The sequence below is a fragment of the Perca flavescens genome, chromosome 2 (assembly GCF_004354835.1).
Source record: "Perca flavescens isolate YP-PL-M2 chromosome 2, PFLA_1.0, whole genome shotgun sequence".
Lineage (NCBI taxonomy): Eukaryota > Metazoa > Chordata > Actinopteri > Perciformes > Percidae > Perca > Perca flavescens.
The window spans coordinates 12668912-12686455 of NC_041332.1; the positions used below are offsets into that span (position 1 = coordinate 12668912).

The 17544-nt window shown below is 40.1% G+C and overlaps 2 protein-coding genes across 2 annotated transcripts; both read right to left on the reverse strand.

Annotated features, from left to right (window-relative positions):
- Nucleotides 1-129: 129 nt before the first annotated feature.
- mief2 (mitochondrial elongation factor 2) lies at nt 130-9586 on the reverse strand. Its single transcript, XM_028592413.1, has 8 exons — nt 9389-9586; nt 6838-6997; nt 5214-5379; nt 4610-4701; nt 3288-3464; nt 2996-3159; nt 1191-1343; nt 130-709 (listed from the first exon to the last, which is right to left on the reverse strand). The coding sequence occupies exons 2-8, from the start codon at nt 6973-6975 to the stop codon at nt 205-207; spliced, it is 1395 nt and encodes a 464-aa protein (XP_028448214.1). The 5' UTR covers nt 6976-6997; nt 9389-9586; the 3' UTR covers nt 130-204.
- A 2174-nt stretch (nt 9587-11760) lies between these two features.
- On the reverse strand, nt 11761-16357 carry alkbh5 (alkB homolog 5, RNA demethylase). Its single transcript, XM_028596644.1, has 4 exons — nt 14943-16357; nt 14774-14854; nt 14551-14676; nt 11761-12688 (listed from the first exon to the last, which is right to left on the reverse strand). The coding sequence occupies exons 1-4, from the start codon at nt 15662-15664 to the stop codon at nt 12529-12531; spliced, it is 1089 nt and encodes a 362-aa protein (XP_028452445.1). The 5' UTR covers nt 15665-16357; the 3' UTR covers nt 11761-12528.
- Between the last annotated feature and the right edge of the window lie 1187 nt (nt 16358-17544).

The following is a 17544-nucleotide window of genomic DNA, read 5'->3' on the forward strand; positions in this document are numbered from 1 at the left end:
CCTTTGCATCAAAGCCGGACGGAGGGGCTCACCAAAGAGTATAGACAGTGGGAAGAAGTGTGTGTGTGTGTGTGTGTGTGTGTGTGTGTGTGTGTGTGTGTGTGTGTGTGTGTGTGTGTGTGTGTGTGTGTGTGTGTGTGTGTGTGTGTGTGTGTGTGTGTGTGTGTGTGTGTCAGAGCTTGAGAGATGTGTGTGTGCAGACAGTTATATGAGCAATATTTCAGGCTCTGACACAGCGCAGTAGAGCATGAAGCCCATCTGGTCCACCTGGTCCTCTGACAAGCCGCTCAGCAGATTGACAGCTGGCTTGAAGTAACTGTGTAACGCCTCTTGTTCGAGGTAGCCAATCAGCTCTGTGATGCACTGCTGGAATCGCACATGAAGGCTGATCTCGGACCAGTCGCTCTCACTGTCACTGAGGTGCAGGATGAGATTGGCAAGCGGGGCGGCTTGAAGCGGCCGCAGGGCAGGGTTCAGTCTGCACGCAGCCTTGAGGATTTTAAGTGTGTGTCTGCGGTATCCGTCGTCAGCGGTGTCGAGTTGAGTCAGGCGCTGAGTCTCCCACGGGTAGAGAGACAGGTGCCAGGCGTTGACCCAGGGAGAGGAGAGCTCAGGCTGGGCGGTCAGAACCACGTCCCCCTCCCTCAGCAGAGGCAGCATGGAGATGAACAGGGACTGATCACTGCTCTCGGCCCACTCATTTCCAGGCCTGAAGATTTACAACCAGAGAAAAACACACGCAAACATCACACAGGTGGATTGCATGTTTAAACCTGCATTCAATTATATTTTTTTTTTTACACAGTCTTTTGAGCTATTATTCATATAAACATAAAGTTTTAGAGAGAGAGTTTTTCTTTTAGCATCCTGTGTACCTAGGGGATTTAAAGGGGTTTGGGTAAGGCCTTTACGCATTAGGGACACGATTTAGCAACAGATAAATGGGGTGAATCAACAGCAATGTTGTTTCCAAATGAACAGCAGCTTACCACTAAAATTTAAAGAGTTTTTTAAAATGTTTTGGAAACTGAATTCACCACTTTAGACTCCATTGACTATTAATATTTGTGTCATCACTGCCCTCTAAACTTCAATGTGTAACCTCTAATGGTGCAAAAAACCTACTAAAACCAAGCGCTTCATTTGTAATTGAACCTCAATATTGAAAACAACAAAGAACAGACACACACCGAATCTCCAGTTTTAGCTCTGGTCCTCCCAGTACAGGTCTGACGAGACAGTCCAGAGTGCTGCTGATGGACGGCCAGTTTATAGTTTCCATGACAGCTTTACTAAACATGTTCACAACAGCTTCTGCGGACAGGTAACCACCCACCAGGTACCTACAAGACACGAGAAGAGACTGGTTTTAGTGGATGACTCAATTTTCCTGGAGAACGTGTCCTCACATACCTTTAGCCTATTACTGCAGCTTCAATGTTAGTAAGTTACAAAGGCTGGTGTAAAAGGTAGCATCACCCTTTACACTTACACTGCTGAATACCGCTGCTCGATGATGATTTCAAACTAAAATCAATGAGCTGATTGAGTCTAAACAGCCATGGATCTGCTGAGTTGGATGATATCCGTGGTTTCATCACTGACACCTCTTTTATTACACATTTCAATCTGATTCAATGTGAATATATATTAAAAAAAAGTATTGATTAAGGCTTTTTAAGGATCCCTTCTGTGAATATCTGTAATGTAAACGTAAAATAGTTTTAGTTGGAGCAAAAACAATTAGTCGATTGACAGAAAAACAAATCGGCAAGTATATTGATAATTAGGGCTGTCCTCGACTAAAGAAATTCTTAGTCGACTAACACTTATAGGATTTTGTCGACTAATCGATTAGTTGATTTAATTGACAGAGCTGTGCGCTTTGAGAGGTGGTTAAGACTAGAAAAGCACAATATAAATGTAGTTAATTAACCATCTGTAAAACTGAGTTTCTCCACAATTAATCCTGCAAAAGCACCACTTTAAATCTTGTGTTTACCATAAATGTGCTCAGAAGTTTCTTGGAAATGAGTAATTAAGCATGAATAAGCATAAAAAATGACTAATCGACTAAAGAAATCTTAGTCGACTAAGACCAAAACGACTGATTAGTCGACTAATCGACTAAGAGGTGGCAGCCCTATTGATAATCGATTCATTGTTTCAATAATTTTTCAAGCAGAAATAATGAAAACATTTCCTGATAACAGTCACTCAAATGAGATTTGCAAAGTGATGTGATGGGCCCTGCATAGACTAAACGGTTAATTGAAAAAAAACTAAAAGTCAGCAGATTAAACAAAAATTTAAATGATCGTTAGTTGCAGCCCTAGTGTACAGTACATGCAAGAGATGTTGGTACTTTCATTTTCCTGAGGATCACTTCTGCATTATTTGCAGTAAAAAAAAAATTGTTGCTAATTAGCAGTACAAATTATTAAAACTAGTTACAACAACTGAGCTGATTTATTTATATAGACACAAACACCTAAAAGTCCAGGTTGCCTGACGATTAAAAAATATACAGTACAGGCCAAAAGTTTGGACACATCTTCTCATTCAATGTGTTTCCTTTTTATTTTCATGACTATTTACATTGTAGATTCTCACTGAAGGCATCAAAACTATGAATGAACACATATGGAATTATGTACTTAACAAAAAAGTGTGAAATAACTGAAAACATGTCTTATATTTTAGATTCTTCAAAGTAGCCACCCTTTGCTTTTTTATTAATAAGGGGAAAAAATTAGTTATTTCACACTTTTTTGTTAAGTACATAATTCCATATGTGTCATAGTTTTGATGCCTTCAGTGAGAATTTACAATGTAAATAGTCATGAAAATAAAGAAACACATTGAGTGAGAAGGTGTGTCCAAACTTTTGGCCTGTGTGTGTGTGTGTGTATGTGTGTGTGTGTGTATATGTATATATATATATATATATATATATATATATATTTTTTTTTTTTTTTTATCTGTGTGCCATCACCTGTCCCAGTAGCTGCATCCTCTGGGAAAATATTCCAGATTGACCCGGCGGACCATCCAGTGCAGCGGGTGTGTGAGCAGCGTTTCCTCTCCCGGGATGAGACGCCACAGAGAGGCTTCCAGCTGTAGGGGCACCAGCAGACAGGCATGGTCTGCGCTAACCACCTAAACACACACAGAAATAAACCCAGGTGGTATTTATCTAATACGGTGCCATGCGACGTCACTGAAGGGGAAAACACGTTATGTACAAGTGTATTAGCGGCCAGAAAGAGAATACATTGTGTGTGTACCTGCAGGTCATCCAGTAGAGAACCTCCGAGGCTCATTTCTCCCAGGGGCATGTCAGGAAGACGGCTGTGCAGAAAGCCCTGGATCTCAGTGCAGATGTCCAGAGCTTGAGACTGAGCCCTCTGGACCTCATGTGGAGTTAGTGCTGCCCTCGTGTGATAATACTGCTGCAGGCGCTCCTAAACACATTTTACACAGTTTTCCAGTGATACAGAGCTCAGGCAGGCAGACAGCTACTGTACTATGACCACATATGTGCATCCTTCACGGAGGCACAACTACTGGGTTGCCGAGATAACTCTAAATATTGAAGTTAACAAAACAGTTCTACTGGGAATGCATACAGCTGCCTCTTGCGTAGTGTAATATTCAAAGTCATGTTGTGCCTCTAAGCAGATTTAGGAACTCTGACAGCATGATGCTTTGCCAGTTAAGTTGCTGCGAGGAGGTAAAGTAGTAAAGAGCAAAAAAAAACAGTACTGTGTGTATCCTGTTACTGCTGCTTAAGAAGCATTATCAATCAAACAATACATTTTATTTGTCACATGAAAATCGTACGAGGTATAATTTTAGAGAAATATAATTCCCATCAGCTCCTTCAAATAAAAAGGTGAATAATCTATCATAAAAACAAGTGTGGTTACTGCATTATCAAGTTAAGCCCTACCCTTGGCAAAACACGATTGGACCAAAGAAACATCTGAAACAATGGATACTGCCATAGAGAAATGCATCACCGATTCTATTGTGGTTACTTTACTTAAAAAAGTTATTTAAAATACAAGCATTGGCCAAGAAAAATCTAATTTAATGCTTTTTTTTTTCTCTCAGGTATTTCTACAGTGATGCGGAATAGAAAATGAATATGTGAGATGATAACTATTCATAACAGATACAATTTGCATAAACTTTCTTAAAAGGCAAATCCCATGGTTTCAAATCCCTTCTTATGTCCAGTCATGCATTTGCGGCTGCTCTACTCACGTTTGCTGCCCAAATTGTTTCATGTAGCTCGTCCAGAAAAATCCACAACATTTTTGCTTGTGCGGATGTCCTGCACACCAATTCAAAGCTGTTTTCATGCTTGTTTGACTTCTTCTATACAGCCAGTGCACAAGCACACAGTATTTTGATTATGCAGGGCTCCCGGGGCTCTGTGCAGCCTAACCAGTGCATAACAATGCGTGTCCCCTAAGCACTGCGCTTTACAAAACATGTTACAAACGCATAAATGAATGAGCCAACACTGAGCAAGCTCTTACAGCAGCCGCTAAGACTAAATGCATAATATATGCATTTTAGACCTCAGAGCCAAAATGTGTACCTGCAAACTGAGGACGCACAGCTGGAGCCTCTTGGACTTTGACTCTGGTTTAGACTCCAGAGAGGACATCTGAGGTTGTTGGCACAGGTCAGCTGATTGAGAAAGAGATCAGAGGGCCACAATGATGATTAGAATATACACATCTATGTATTTTAGGGGTGGGGGAAAAAAGAAATCGATACAGCATGGTATCGTAATATTTTCCGTGGCAATACTGTTTCGATACACAGACGGCAAGTATCGATCTATTATTATATATGTGTTGGTCAGTTTGTCTGTTTGACAATCCCATTGTGCAGCAATACAATTGAAGTGAGATTAACAAACAGAGACATGTAGGCTATTTTTTTAGATGAAACAGATGTTGACAACGTTTCCTTTTCGGGACATAATTTGAAATTGGGAAAAATTTGAAGTTGGAAAAAAGGTGATAAATTGCAATATGTCGCAGAATATTGCAATGTGTAAAATCGCAAGAATATGGTGTTGTGACATAAGTCTTGTGATGATATTGTATCGTGAGGTTCCACCCCTAATGTATTTGTGATATTTCTGTGTGTCTCATTTGCCTGAACACTTTTGGTCGCTGAGATGTAGCACATACCTTTCTGCTGTTTGGCTGCCTTGGCAACATGTTTCATCACCACACCCTTTATGCCCTTCTTGATCAGTGTGGGGGAAGCAGAGACCAGACTCAACTCCTCCCAGCTCTCAGCCATCTTCTGCTCCACCTTTTCATCATCGGCTGCACGGCCTGCGCGCTCTATCAGCTTAACACAAACACTCATGGTCACACACGCTGCACTGCATGACTGATAATGCGCTGCCCAAATACAGAGTACATCCACTGCCGTATCCCGCAGGGGGACCAATTTAAAATGAAGAGGCACAAAGATAGCCTCTGCCTCAAGGAAGTCTATTAACTACAGATTACATATTTTACATTACTGCTGCTGACCATATATCCAAATGCATTTTGCCAAATTTCCTGTCGTCCAGGCAACAGTAGATTTAGATTTATTCCACTACCAAACAAAAATCAACTTAAAACGTATTTAATTTATTAAACGTATTTGTCAGCTTGAGTTGATGTTAATGATGTTAATTAGATTCCAAAGTCAGCTGTCAAACAGCAATCATTTTAACAAGCAATACTCTGCCTAAACTCAGGCCATACTTGTGGATTTGACTACTGACCACATAGCTTGGGGATGCAGTAGACCTATTTGTAGTCTTAACAATGAGTAGTTTTGCTATGAAATTCAACAAAACTTGCTACAAGTAATGAAAAAGCTGGAGGATGAACTGCCAATCTATAAGTGGACAACTAAAAATACAACTCAATGCACAATAGTTTTTTTGGGTGCTAGCATAGCACTTGTGCATTAAAGGAACACGCCGACTTATTGGGAATTTAGCTTATTCACCGTAACCCCCAGAGTTAGCCAAGTCGATACATACCCTTCTCATCTCCGTGCGTGCTGTAACGCTGTCTGACGGCTCCAGCGGCATCAGGCCAGCACAGAACATGCAGGTGAATGGTTCCAGCAATCCTACTGCTCCGAATAAGTGACAAAATAACGCCAACATGTTCCTATTTACATGTTGTGATTTATAGAGTCACAGCGTGTACAAAAAACAACGTAACATGAGACACAGCCGTCTTCTAACTGTAAACAAACCAGGAACTATATTCTTAGGCGGAAGAATATAGTACTTGGGCGGAGTGATATGCTCGCAGCAAGCCTGTCTGAGAATATAGTTCCCGGTTTGTTTACTGTTAGAATATGGCTGTGTCTCATGTTACGTTGTTTTTTGTACACGCTGTGACTCTACAAATCACAACATGTAAATAGAAACATGTTGGCGTTATTTTGTCACTTTTGTCACAATTTGGAGCAGTAGGCTAGTTGGAACCAGTTACCTGCAGGATCTGTGCTGGGCTAAGCTAATGCTGGAACCGTCAGACAGCGTTACAGCACGCACGGAGATGAGAAGGGTATGTATCGACTTGTCTTACTCTGGGGGTTACGGTGAATAAGCTAAATTCCCAATAATTGGCGTAAGTCGGCGTGTTCCTTTAAAGATTCATGAAGAATCCAGGGCTTTACATCTCTTTTTTCCCCCAGGTCAGAATTTCTGCAGTAATGAATTTCTCCAAATACAGATGAATGAAGAGTGCATGAACAATGCACTGAGGTGGTACTAACAACCTGAAAAACACTCACCCGTTTCACTGCCAGTGTAGCAATTCCTAGCATGGCAGCCCCACCAACTCCCAGAATCAGCCGGGCATTAGACAGCAGGAAGTCAATCACCATGGCGATGCCATCCTCTCCTCGCCTCCGACTGCCCTGGAAGTTCATTGCTTCCTTTTTTGTGGTTAGCCTTGGGAAAAGAGAAGCAGAAAATAACACAAGACATGACTGTCAGGTAGAGGGAAAACAAACTCTAACTTTATCTCCTGAAATCATGGGATGCAGCTAAACTTCCACATGAATGTTATGAAGTCAGAATAACCAATGAGATGAGATGAGATGACAGGATATGCAGCAGAGTAATATTAAAATATGTACTGACAGCTGACAAATTAAAAGGAGACAGAAAATATGAATGAATGAATGGAGAAACTTAACAAATGCAAATGTCTTCATACCGGCCACGAGGGACACTGGATGGTTTGATGAGTGTTAAAATACTGTAAATACTTGACTGAGTGACCAGATCTCAACCCAAGTCAACATGTATGGACAGGTTGGTTTTGGACCAACGTGTAAGACTGCGTTCTCCATCACCAAAACACCAAATGAGGGAATATCTTTTTTTTTTTAGCTTTCTACCCACTGCAGCTTTAATTGTATTTTTAAAACAGTCACTGATTCACTGTATTACATTTTGCTGTTGACATGAAGAACATTTTTATTTTATTTCATTCTGTATAGATTATAAATCCCCTTGAGGCAACTGTGCGATATTGGGCTCTAGAAAAAAATAATAATCCCCTTGAGGCAACTGTGCGATATTGGGCTCTAGAAAAAAAAAATAATAATAACATCACTCATTAATTAATATAATCTTCCCATCATTTATAACTCTGTTGACAACTTCAGTTTTGTGAAACTAACCGCTCTGCTGCTTTCTCTCACTGGCCTTAAACACAGTGCATTTGGAGTCATATTTTAGACCTTTAACAACCATGACAAATCTTGATTTTAGAAACAGGAAGCTCACAGAATAATCAGACATTATTATTTATTATTACATTTATATAGCGCTTTATCATAGACACTCAAAGCGCATTTGGGGGGAGGGGGGGTGGGGACTGCTCTCTAACACCACTAATGTGTAGCACCCACCTGGGTGATGCACGGCAGCCATACAACGCCTTACGACGCCAGACGCCAGAACGCTCACCACACATCAGCTAGTTAGGGAGGGGGAGGGGAACATATTTTTAGTGGTGGGGGAGAAAACCCACGCAAGCACAGGGAGAACATGCAAACTCCTGTTTGCACGAGACATATTGGGCCTTTTTCGCAGGAGACCTTTTGACTTGTCATAGGAGGAAAATCACAGTTGTAATTAATAACATTTAGCACAGCTGAGACAGTGAGACAAAATGGAATGCATCCATCATTAATGTTATGAATTACACCTGATTTTCTTTCTGTGCAATGTCTTTTGTGACAACGCTGATAGAACAGCTGCCTTTCTAACCTGTTATGAAGGATAGTAGGAAGCTGCAGCGGTGGTGCATGCCTCTTTAAACTAAATCCAATGGTGAGGTTATTAATGCTGGGAAGCAAAATATGAATTTGATCTGAGATCTGTGAACCAATCCTTCAAGCTCGCTCATATATATGTGACCATGACATAAATATAGTCCTATGCTTAGTTTGTACAAAACTTGAACGTGTACACTGGGCTCATCATATTTAGCTCCAGGCACCTGAGATCCAGAAATAGCCACAGGACATCACTGTGAACCATTTCAACCAAGTGCGTGTCGTCTCTTTTTGCCAGAGATACGGGGTCCCAAGAATGGAGACACACTCTATTTATAGACCCAATACATGCCACGAGTCCCACCAGCTGGGTCAAATTTATAACGACCTTCCTAGTCAAGTTACAGCACAACAAATGTCTGCAGCACGATCAGTCCTGCTGGGGCACTTTCAACGTCAGACTTCACTTTTTAATGTTAGTGTACTTTCCATCAGGTCAAACAAAGGACTCATGACGTTCATTAGTAATGCATTATTATTTAGTATTCAATAATGCAATGACAGATTTGTAACATTAGCATCATACACCGAAAGGTTGTTACTGTAAGTGAGGGGACAGGTAGCGTCTCTGCATGGGACAGTAACACGTAATCATATACATAAAAATGCTTTGTTTGTACTGTTTTCTTTTGTGTTTGCTTATCTTGCAGTATTACATGCCACGCTCCTGGCTGTACTGCGGACATGTTTAGCTTAACACATTTACTTTATCATTCACCTGCTGCCATCCTCTCCAGTGTTTCCATAATCTACAGATGTAACACCAACGATTACTGACAAGGCAGTTAGTAACACAACACGATACATGTCCATTTAGCTAACCTACATGACCAATCGGCCAACTAATTATAGCCATTTTAGCAGCATGAAGAACAGCGTCAGTAGTAAAGCTAGCCCATAGATATAAATATATAACGCTATGAAGCTAGCCAGCTGTTTAGCTACATTAGCAGTCACTGACAGCTATCCCTCCACTACTGTTAAATATACTTACCACTCAGTGCGGAGAGAAATATAACAGTCCGACTCCACACCATTAGTGTTTTGATACAAAACGTATTTCGTATTTCTATCGTTAACGGGCAAAAAGTAAATATAGCTAGCTAGTTCAACCAGCTAGCTACAGCCGCTGTATTCTTCTTCGTTCTTTTAATTGCGGTTGGCATTCAACGTTAAGGTGCAGCAGCGCCCCCATGAGAAGGTCCGGAGAAAACCAACTACTACTAGAAGGTCCATTTAGCAGTGATGGAAAGTTCCTAAGTTATGGAAGACTATTTTCAGATACATACTAGTACTCTGTTCGTAAGTATTTCCATTTTATGCTAATTTGTACTTCACTACATTTCGGATATATATATATATATATATATATATATATATATATATATATATATATATATATATATATATATATATATATATATATACAAATCATAATTTGAAAAGTGAAAGGATCCATTGTTACAGCTTAAACAACCAAAAGTACATTCATTAGTAAACACTTAGCTCCACCTAGACCAACAACATTAAAGCACGTCTTAAATATTAATACATCAATTATAGTGATCCAATAATAAAACAGTATAACACTGACAGCAGCCACTAAGGGTACTTGTACTTTTGATAGTTCATTTTGTTCCTAATACTTCTGTACTTTTACTAAACTTACATTTTGAATGCAGGGCTTTTACTTTTCCTTTGAGTGAATTATATTTTAAGGTGTGGTATTGCTATTTTTACTTAAGTAAACGATTTGAATACTTCTTCCACCACTGCCATTTAGTGACTGTTTTAGTGCTTTTGATCATATCATGTAGTCCTCATAAGCAAATTTAGTTTAGTTAAACTCCATCTGCCAATTTCTGGCCAAACTCCAACAGCTTTTTCAAGGTCAAGAATAATCTTTGAACCTCTTATCTCAGAAACTCTTTTCCAAACATGCTGCAGATTGATTTGATTGCCAACCTGTCACTTCTAATCTTTCTTCTTTTGTAGTCAAAACCCATTTATCCAATTATGACAACCCCACAGTTAAAGCAACACATTTATGTATGCATTTGCTACCAAGATTTGATCAAATTAAACTTAAATAAGAAAAAACAAATTGACGTTAAGCTGTCCCCTTTCATTTGTGATCCTTTGAATTTGTTATTTGTTTTAGAATCAGTGTTGCCTTTGATTGTACAATTGGAAATATTTAAAAGCAGATACATTTTTTGTATTTTCTTTATTGAATTATAAATAACTTTCTGGAAATACAGAGGATGCATAATATACAAACTTATATAACAATCAAAGAAATATTAGGGGGGATACAGAAATTGAATGGCAAAAATGAAAATTGACACTTAATATGAAACTTAAATGAACATTAATCAATAAAACTATTCCAAAGCCAAAAAAACATTACATTTTAATGACAGCCCGACTGCTCTACCAACAGTGTACCTTCCTGTTCGGAGGCCTACACGAATGACAACTTATTCAGTAAAGGAGGTCTAAACTGAGGCAACTGGTGTGTGAAATCCCCTCAGGATGAGTTTAGTGAAGACCCTGAGTGATTTAGAGACGATATGGGCCCAAAATAGACAGAAAACCTAGAACGAGCCAGGGTTAATATACTGTATTAGTTTCACAAAGACACTTCCTAGGCACGTCACTGGTTCCCAAATTCCGAGTGAAATTATATTGTAATTGAGAAAAAAAAACAAAAACATATCTCTTGACACTGTGGCCAGTTATTTGCTTGATCGTTTAAAATAGGTCATCTTGAATATGACTCCAGATGGATCTCTAATAACATGAGTATTAAAAACAAACTCCAGTTTGTTGTTCCTTGGCCTGGTGCTTAAACAGCCAGCTTGGTTGAGGGACAACCCTACTTTATTGAATGGCAGACCAACTCTGTGGAGAAAATTTCAGCTTTATTTCAGTCAGCCAGCACCTTTTTAGCTTAAAAACCAAATACCTGTGTCCACAAAGTTAGTGTCCCGTTCTGTTTGGAGAGCTCCAGTATTTGCCTCTTGCAGACTATTACTTTTAACTTTTGCAAACATGTTCACAACTGTAGCTGTTCCGAAAACCATGAACACAACCCATTCTGTTTTTAGAAAGACATTTCTCCTCTGAACAGAGGTTATTTTTGTTCATGTGTAATTATAGACTAACCTAACGGTGAACTAATGCATACCTCTGCCAAATATGGCTGACTGGGAGCTAGAAACAAATGTATCTGTGTTTACACAGCAAATTTCAAGGACAAACACATATGGAAATTGAGTTTCTTCTCAGCCGCGTGTTTAGACACAAGTTAAACAAGACGTAGTAAGGTTGGTTTTTGTTCCGTCTGACCCAAATATCACCCAATTTAAATGAGGGAAATTTTGATTTAATACAGAACAGCAATAACGTGGCCTCTGTCACTACAACAAACAACTTCAAACTGAAACAGGAGTGTAAAACAAGGCCTGAGTTTTTCATCACTCCATAAAACATCGGTTTAGTTAATGCACCAGATTGTGACCTCCACCAAGATGAGCCATACAGCAGAATCAAATCATAACAGAGAAAACATGGCTGCACATCTGTTGTTCCAACTTAAAACTGCAACAGGGACACAGAAGTGAACAAAGATCTGGGATGGCACAGTAAAGGTGAAGGTCAGAAATGTAGGTGCAAAAAAAAAAAAAAAAAAAAATGTTTCTTTCTGCATAAAAGTTCCCCCAATCAAAGATTATACAAACATATTGTACATTATAACAAGTTAGATTACAGCTCAGCTTTTCTTTTGTACAAGTCCATACATACATCTTTCTTTTAGCTCTTGCAGTCTGTACATCATTACAAAAAATACATGCCATTTTGAAGTATTTATGGACATAGAAACAAGAAACTTTCAATTAAAGGTAATATAACAACAGAGCCCAACTGTACTAAGTAACTTGAGGTTCTGTAGTGTTTAGCAAAGACACCAGTCTGCCAGAAACAAACAATTCAGACTCAAATCAAATTGCAGACAACATGATGACTGGGCTCCTTGTGCCAGACTAAAACTGGAGCGAGAAAATGATGATCATAGAAAGTTACAATACTGAAATACATAAAAGAATGGGTATATTTAGGTGTGAGGAGTGCTCAGTGGCGTCTCATTTTGACTTTGCGTCCTGAACTCTCCCGGTGTTTGTCGGAGGCTTGACCACGTCTCCTGTAGTTCTCGGAGCTGATGCTGCGACGACGGTGACGGGAGTGTGACGGATGTCTGTTCTCCTCTTTATCCATCTCTAGTACCCTCGGCCTGGTGGACAAAGATTGAGATACCAAGTCAGATTTGGATCCTCATTTATCACATGCAGATTGATTGTACACAGTGTCATTATTGCAACTTACATGACACCTGCTCAAAAGGAACACAATAGAACATTGTTACAGCCTCAGCTATCTCCTTTGCACAAGTGTGTCTTGAGCCCTTTTCAGACATGCAATATGCAACAATACTGGCTTCATCAATCTGTTGAAGTGATGGCTTTTTGTCCTTCAGACATAGGTGACTTTAAGTTAGTTTTAAGTTAATGTTCCTCACGGCTTCATTCAGACAGCACATTTACTGGTGTGTGAGAGGGAGCAGAGAAAGCAGTCAGTTAAAAACGTTATGATAGCGAGAAAGACGAGGGTTGTCTGTTCTTTCACTGGCTGCATCACTTTTGGATTTTCAATTATATTGCCTTTGAAGTCTTAATTAAGGACCATTGTGGGCTTGAGGGACGCTTACCTCCGCCCTTCAGTGAATCCACTGATACATTCTCATTATTTAGTATTATTAGAGAGCAAATTCTGCTGCCCGTTTTATAGACTGTATTCATATTGCGCTTTTCTTGACGACTACTCAAAGCGCTTTTACATAGTACAGGAACCATTCATACATATTCATACGCTGTGGCCGAAGCACCTGCTCATCAGATTAACATTCACACACTGATGGGGCAGCATCGGGAGCAATTTGGGGTTCAGTGTCTTGTCCAAGGACACTTCGACATGGGACTGCAGGGCCAGGGATCAAACCACTGACCTTCCGATTGGTTAAAAGATGGCTGTGTCTCGTGATGATATTAATTCATTCATCCACACAAAATAAAAATTAAGGAGAAAATGTTGGTCTTATTGTTCCTGTATGTATGTATTTTTATTTATTGTTTATTACTTCTTCTGCCCAGGTCACACCACAAGGGGAAAACAGTTTTTATAGACTGATCTGAGAAGAGTGATCTTCTCAACAACTTAAAACGGGCTTTTTTTTTTTTTTTTTTTTACAGCATTTTATAATTTATTAAACTGATTTAGTGAGAAGATAAAATATGATCAAAGTAGTATGACTGGAGAAACAGATGACTTTGAATGCTTAATCAGACACCAAAACACTGCACAGTGATTATGATGTAATGGAAAGGACTGTAAAAGGATTTTACAGCTCATCTTTTGTCTCACCAATACCAAGGTAAACAGTAGAAATATGGAGTTCACATGTTGCAGTGATCAACCACGACCGCGCTTGAACATATTTGATTGGCAGCCTGGTTCAAGGTTTTTTTGCTGGAGCTCTGAGTTGGTATCTCGGTTAGGTCAACAAAATTATCTCAAATCAAATAAATGTAGGGCTAATCCTCCTCTGATGTTCGCAAAGTGACTTAATATCAGGTGTAGTCTTGCTTTGCCAGACCCTCCTCCAAAGCGTGCTGAAGGAGGGTGTGGCTACTCTACATAGCATTTGGGGATGGGAGGAAAACGTGCTCTGGTTTAATGGCATTTCTTTAAACCAATTAGACTTGTCACGGCTGGTGCAAAACTCTGCATAGAGCCGCTGCAAAATAGTTGTGTGAGAGAAAACTCAGATTTGGCAAATAGTCTAGCTAGCTGTCTTGAAAATTTCAACACAAAGAAAGCGGAAGGAAACGGAAAATACATGCATCCGGCGGAATTTCCTGCAGAACCGGAGCAATCCCTGAAAGTGGAATGCGAAGCATATAGACTATATCAGGTGTAACTATCCTCTGGCCTGTTTTTTCAGATTAACAAACTCACTAACTGCCCTAAGCCCCCTTTCAGATCAGGTGTATTTTTTAGTTTTGGACCCATGAAGACCTCTACTGTGTGGGTGTATACCTGTGAGCAGCATCAGGCTCTGCTTTGCGATGAGAGCGTTTGGCTTTCAGAGGAGGGGGTCTCTTTACAGGAGGAGAAGAGCTCAACAGGCTGTCAGAGTCCAGTCGAGGAGCATCTGGTCTGGTCCTGGCAAATAAAGGAGGGAGCACAAGTACAAAGGCATGGATCAGAGCGAGATTTCATACAAGATAATTATTTGTTAAATGACAGTATGTTGACTCACTTTCTAAGGATGATAACTGCACGCCGCTCCTTGATGTCTTGGGGCCGGATGCAATGTGTAATGTCATCAGCAGCGTAGCCACTGAGAAAGAGAGACGCTGTAAGCCCTTGGCAGACACACAAAAACAGTAACGCAATCAATGCTTGACAGCAAACACAGTCGTAGTCACCTCAGTACTGTGACACTCCCTCTCCTCACAGGCAGGACAAACACCGGCTCTGACACCCGGATCGGTTTGAACTGGAAGCGACAGCCGAAGCAGAGCGCGCTGTCACTGAAGAAGGAGACGGAGACGATGGGCCTTGCAAAGATGTGCAGAGGGTCTACATGTGACACAATGCAGCCACCCGGTTGATAATCGTTGATGACTGCACTGTTGACAAACCCTTCTGGGACCACTCCACTAGACACTAGACGCTTGATCACCAGCTCATGCACCCAGTTTGGGATCTCATCCACTTCTCCTTTGCGGTACAGCCTCTCCTGGCCCGGTCCACGCTTCTCCAGCTGGGATCCATACGTGTAACCCTCCCCAAAGAAGTACTTGTTGCGGAGGGGCGCCCGGTCTACGGTGTGCTCACGGTAAAGTCCAGCCTCTCCTTTGGCAACCACGTCGTCGATCTTCTCCTCGATGAGGGCGCACTCCTCCGGTGTGAAGATGCTCTTCTGCAGGATACTGCTCTTCACCCGGCTGGCCTCCTGCTCACGGTGCTCCGCGCTGTCATCGCTGTGCTCATATTCATCGTCGTCGGACTCTCGGAACTTGCGCTTTCGACTTTTTCCGCTGCTGCCGTTACTCGTCCCGTCCACGTATTTATTTTTAAAGTCGTCTCTGTGTGGAGTCATGGATTTCAGCTTCTCCCTCAGGTCAGAGTATCCGCTGGCTGCCATGTCAGCCAAACCAATATGACTGGTGTAGTGCGACGTGAGCTCCTAGCTAACAGTTAGCATGTATCAGCGCTGCATGTCAGCACGGCTTTAACTGACTGGTTAATATGAACCGACTTGATGTCAAAGGGAGTCTTTGATGGTAGATGTCGTTAGCTTAAAGGGACCACTTACTCACAGCGATGTCAAGCACACAGAAGTAACGTTAGCTAACAACAGCTTAGTTTCTCCGCCGTCCTGTGTGTGCATTTAAACAGCAGTCTGATGTGAAACGTGACAATTTGTAGATGGTATTACCGGATGCTAACAAACAAGCAGAGGTGTGATAAAGGCTGCGTCGACACTACAACACGCTCAGCCAGCGGAAAGGCTAACGATATCTACCCGAGCTGCTTGGCTACGAGCTAGCTAGCTTAAACTAGCCTGGCTTGGTCTGTCCGTTGCCGCCTGGAAATACTGTCAAACCACGCAGCAACATTTCACATGTCACCGTTAAATGCCAAACCTCGGTGCTCCAGAGACGTTTCCTCTTAGGTTTGAACTCCAAGAGTACATGAAAAACATTGTTATAGTCACACAGGGCTTCACCACGGTCAATTTAGACCATCGTGTCCAAGAAAAAGGCTGAAAATAAACTCGTGTAACCTGCTAGAGATGAGCGCATGCTCAGTGATGGCCTGGGAGGGACTGTCACGTGAACACTAAAATCCATTTTAGGAGCCCTGAGGGCACGCGCAAGACTAGTGCTAATTTTGTCCCACTAAACTCTTATTTACTTCAATAAAGTCCACCGTGATCAATATTGTTTACACATTTTGTAATTCGAATAAGGGTTTGTGTGGTGAAAATATATGTGAATATTTGTGCACAACTAACTGCTGGACATTACAACATGTATTTGTATGCAGATCTACTATACCTTACCTACATACCAATTTTAGAAATCTTTGGTCAATTCGGTCTGTTTTATATAATTAACATATCAAATACTTTTAGGTTGTAGACTGTTGGTCAAACAAATAAGCAATTTAAAGACGTTGTGGACTTGTGTTGGCCATGTTTTAGGCCTGTTAAAAAACTAATTTCTGACGTTTAACATACCACACAATTAACCGATTAGCAAGAATATAACACACATTAATCAATAATTTAAACCCCAAATATTCAGTTAAATATTAAATTAAATAAATTAAATATTAAATATTAGACTAATAAAACCAGCCAATATACAGATTAGACAAGCTGGATGAAGATATTTTTTTGGAATTTTTGCTTAAAACAACTTCATTAATTAATACCTAATCGGATTGACATGTGCAGATTAATTTCCTTTTGACTAACTAATGGTTAAATCCATCGTTTAAACTCTAACGTTTTTCACAAATTTCTGTTTTTTTTTTCCAATAAAGAAAACAAAATTACTTGCAGCCCTGCCTGAGACTGTTCATTAATTTAACTATTTTAGGGGCTTTGTTAATTCTTATTATAGTGTAGACTGTTTATACCTATCAAAACCTTCAGTTGATCTATTTTATACTGATACCTCTTTATATCAAAATAATTTTAATCACACGCAGAGGTGTTCATATCTATCTTTAAAATCGCTTATTTTATTTTGATAAAATATTCTTTACAAAACAAGAAAGTTGATGCATTAATATTGGTTGAATACAACAATTGTTTCACTATCAAGTTTCACAGTAAACAGTATCAATAAAAAAATAAAAAAAAACTTGTTACATATCAGTTATAAAACTTTGTAATGACAAGGCACAGGCCTGTGACGTTCCTCATTTTCTGCACATTTTAAAACTTCTTTTGTGTTTGATCAATTAAAACTAAGGTAGTCAGTGCAATTATAAAGGCGTCAACCTGAAAGAAAC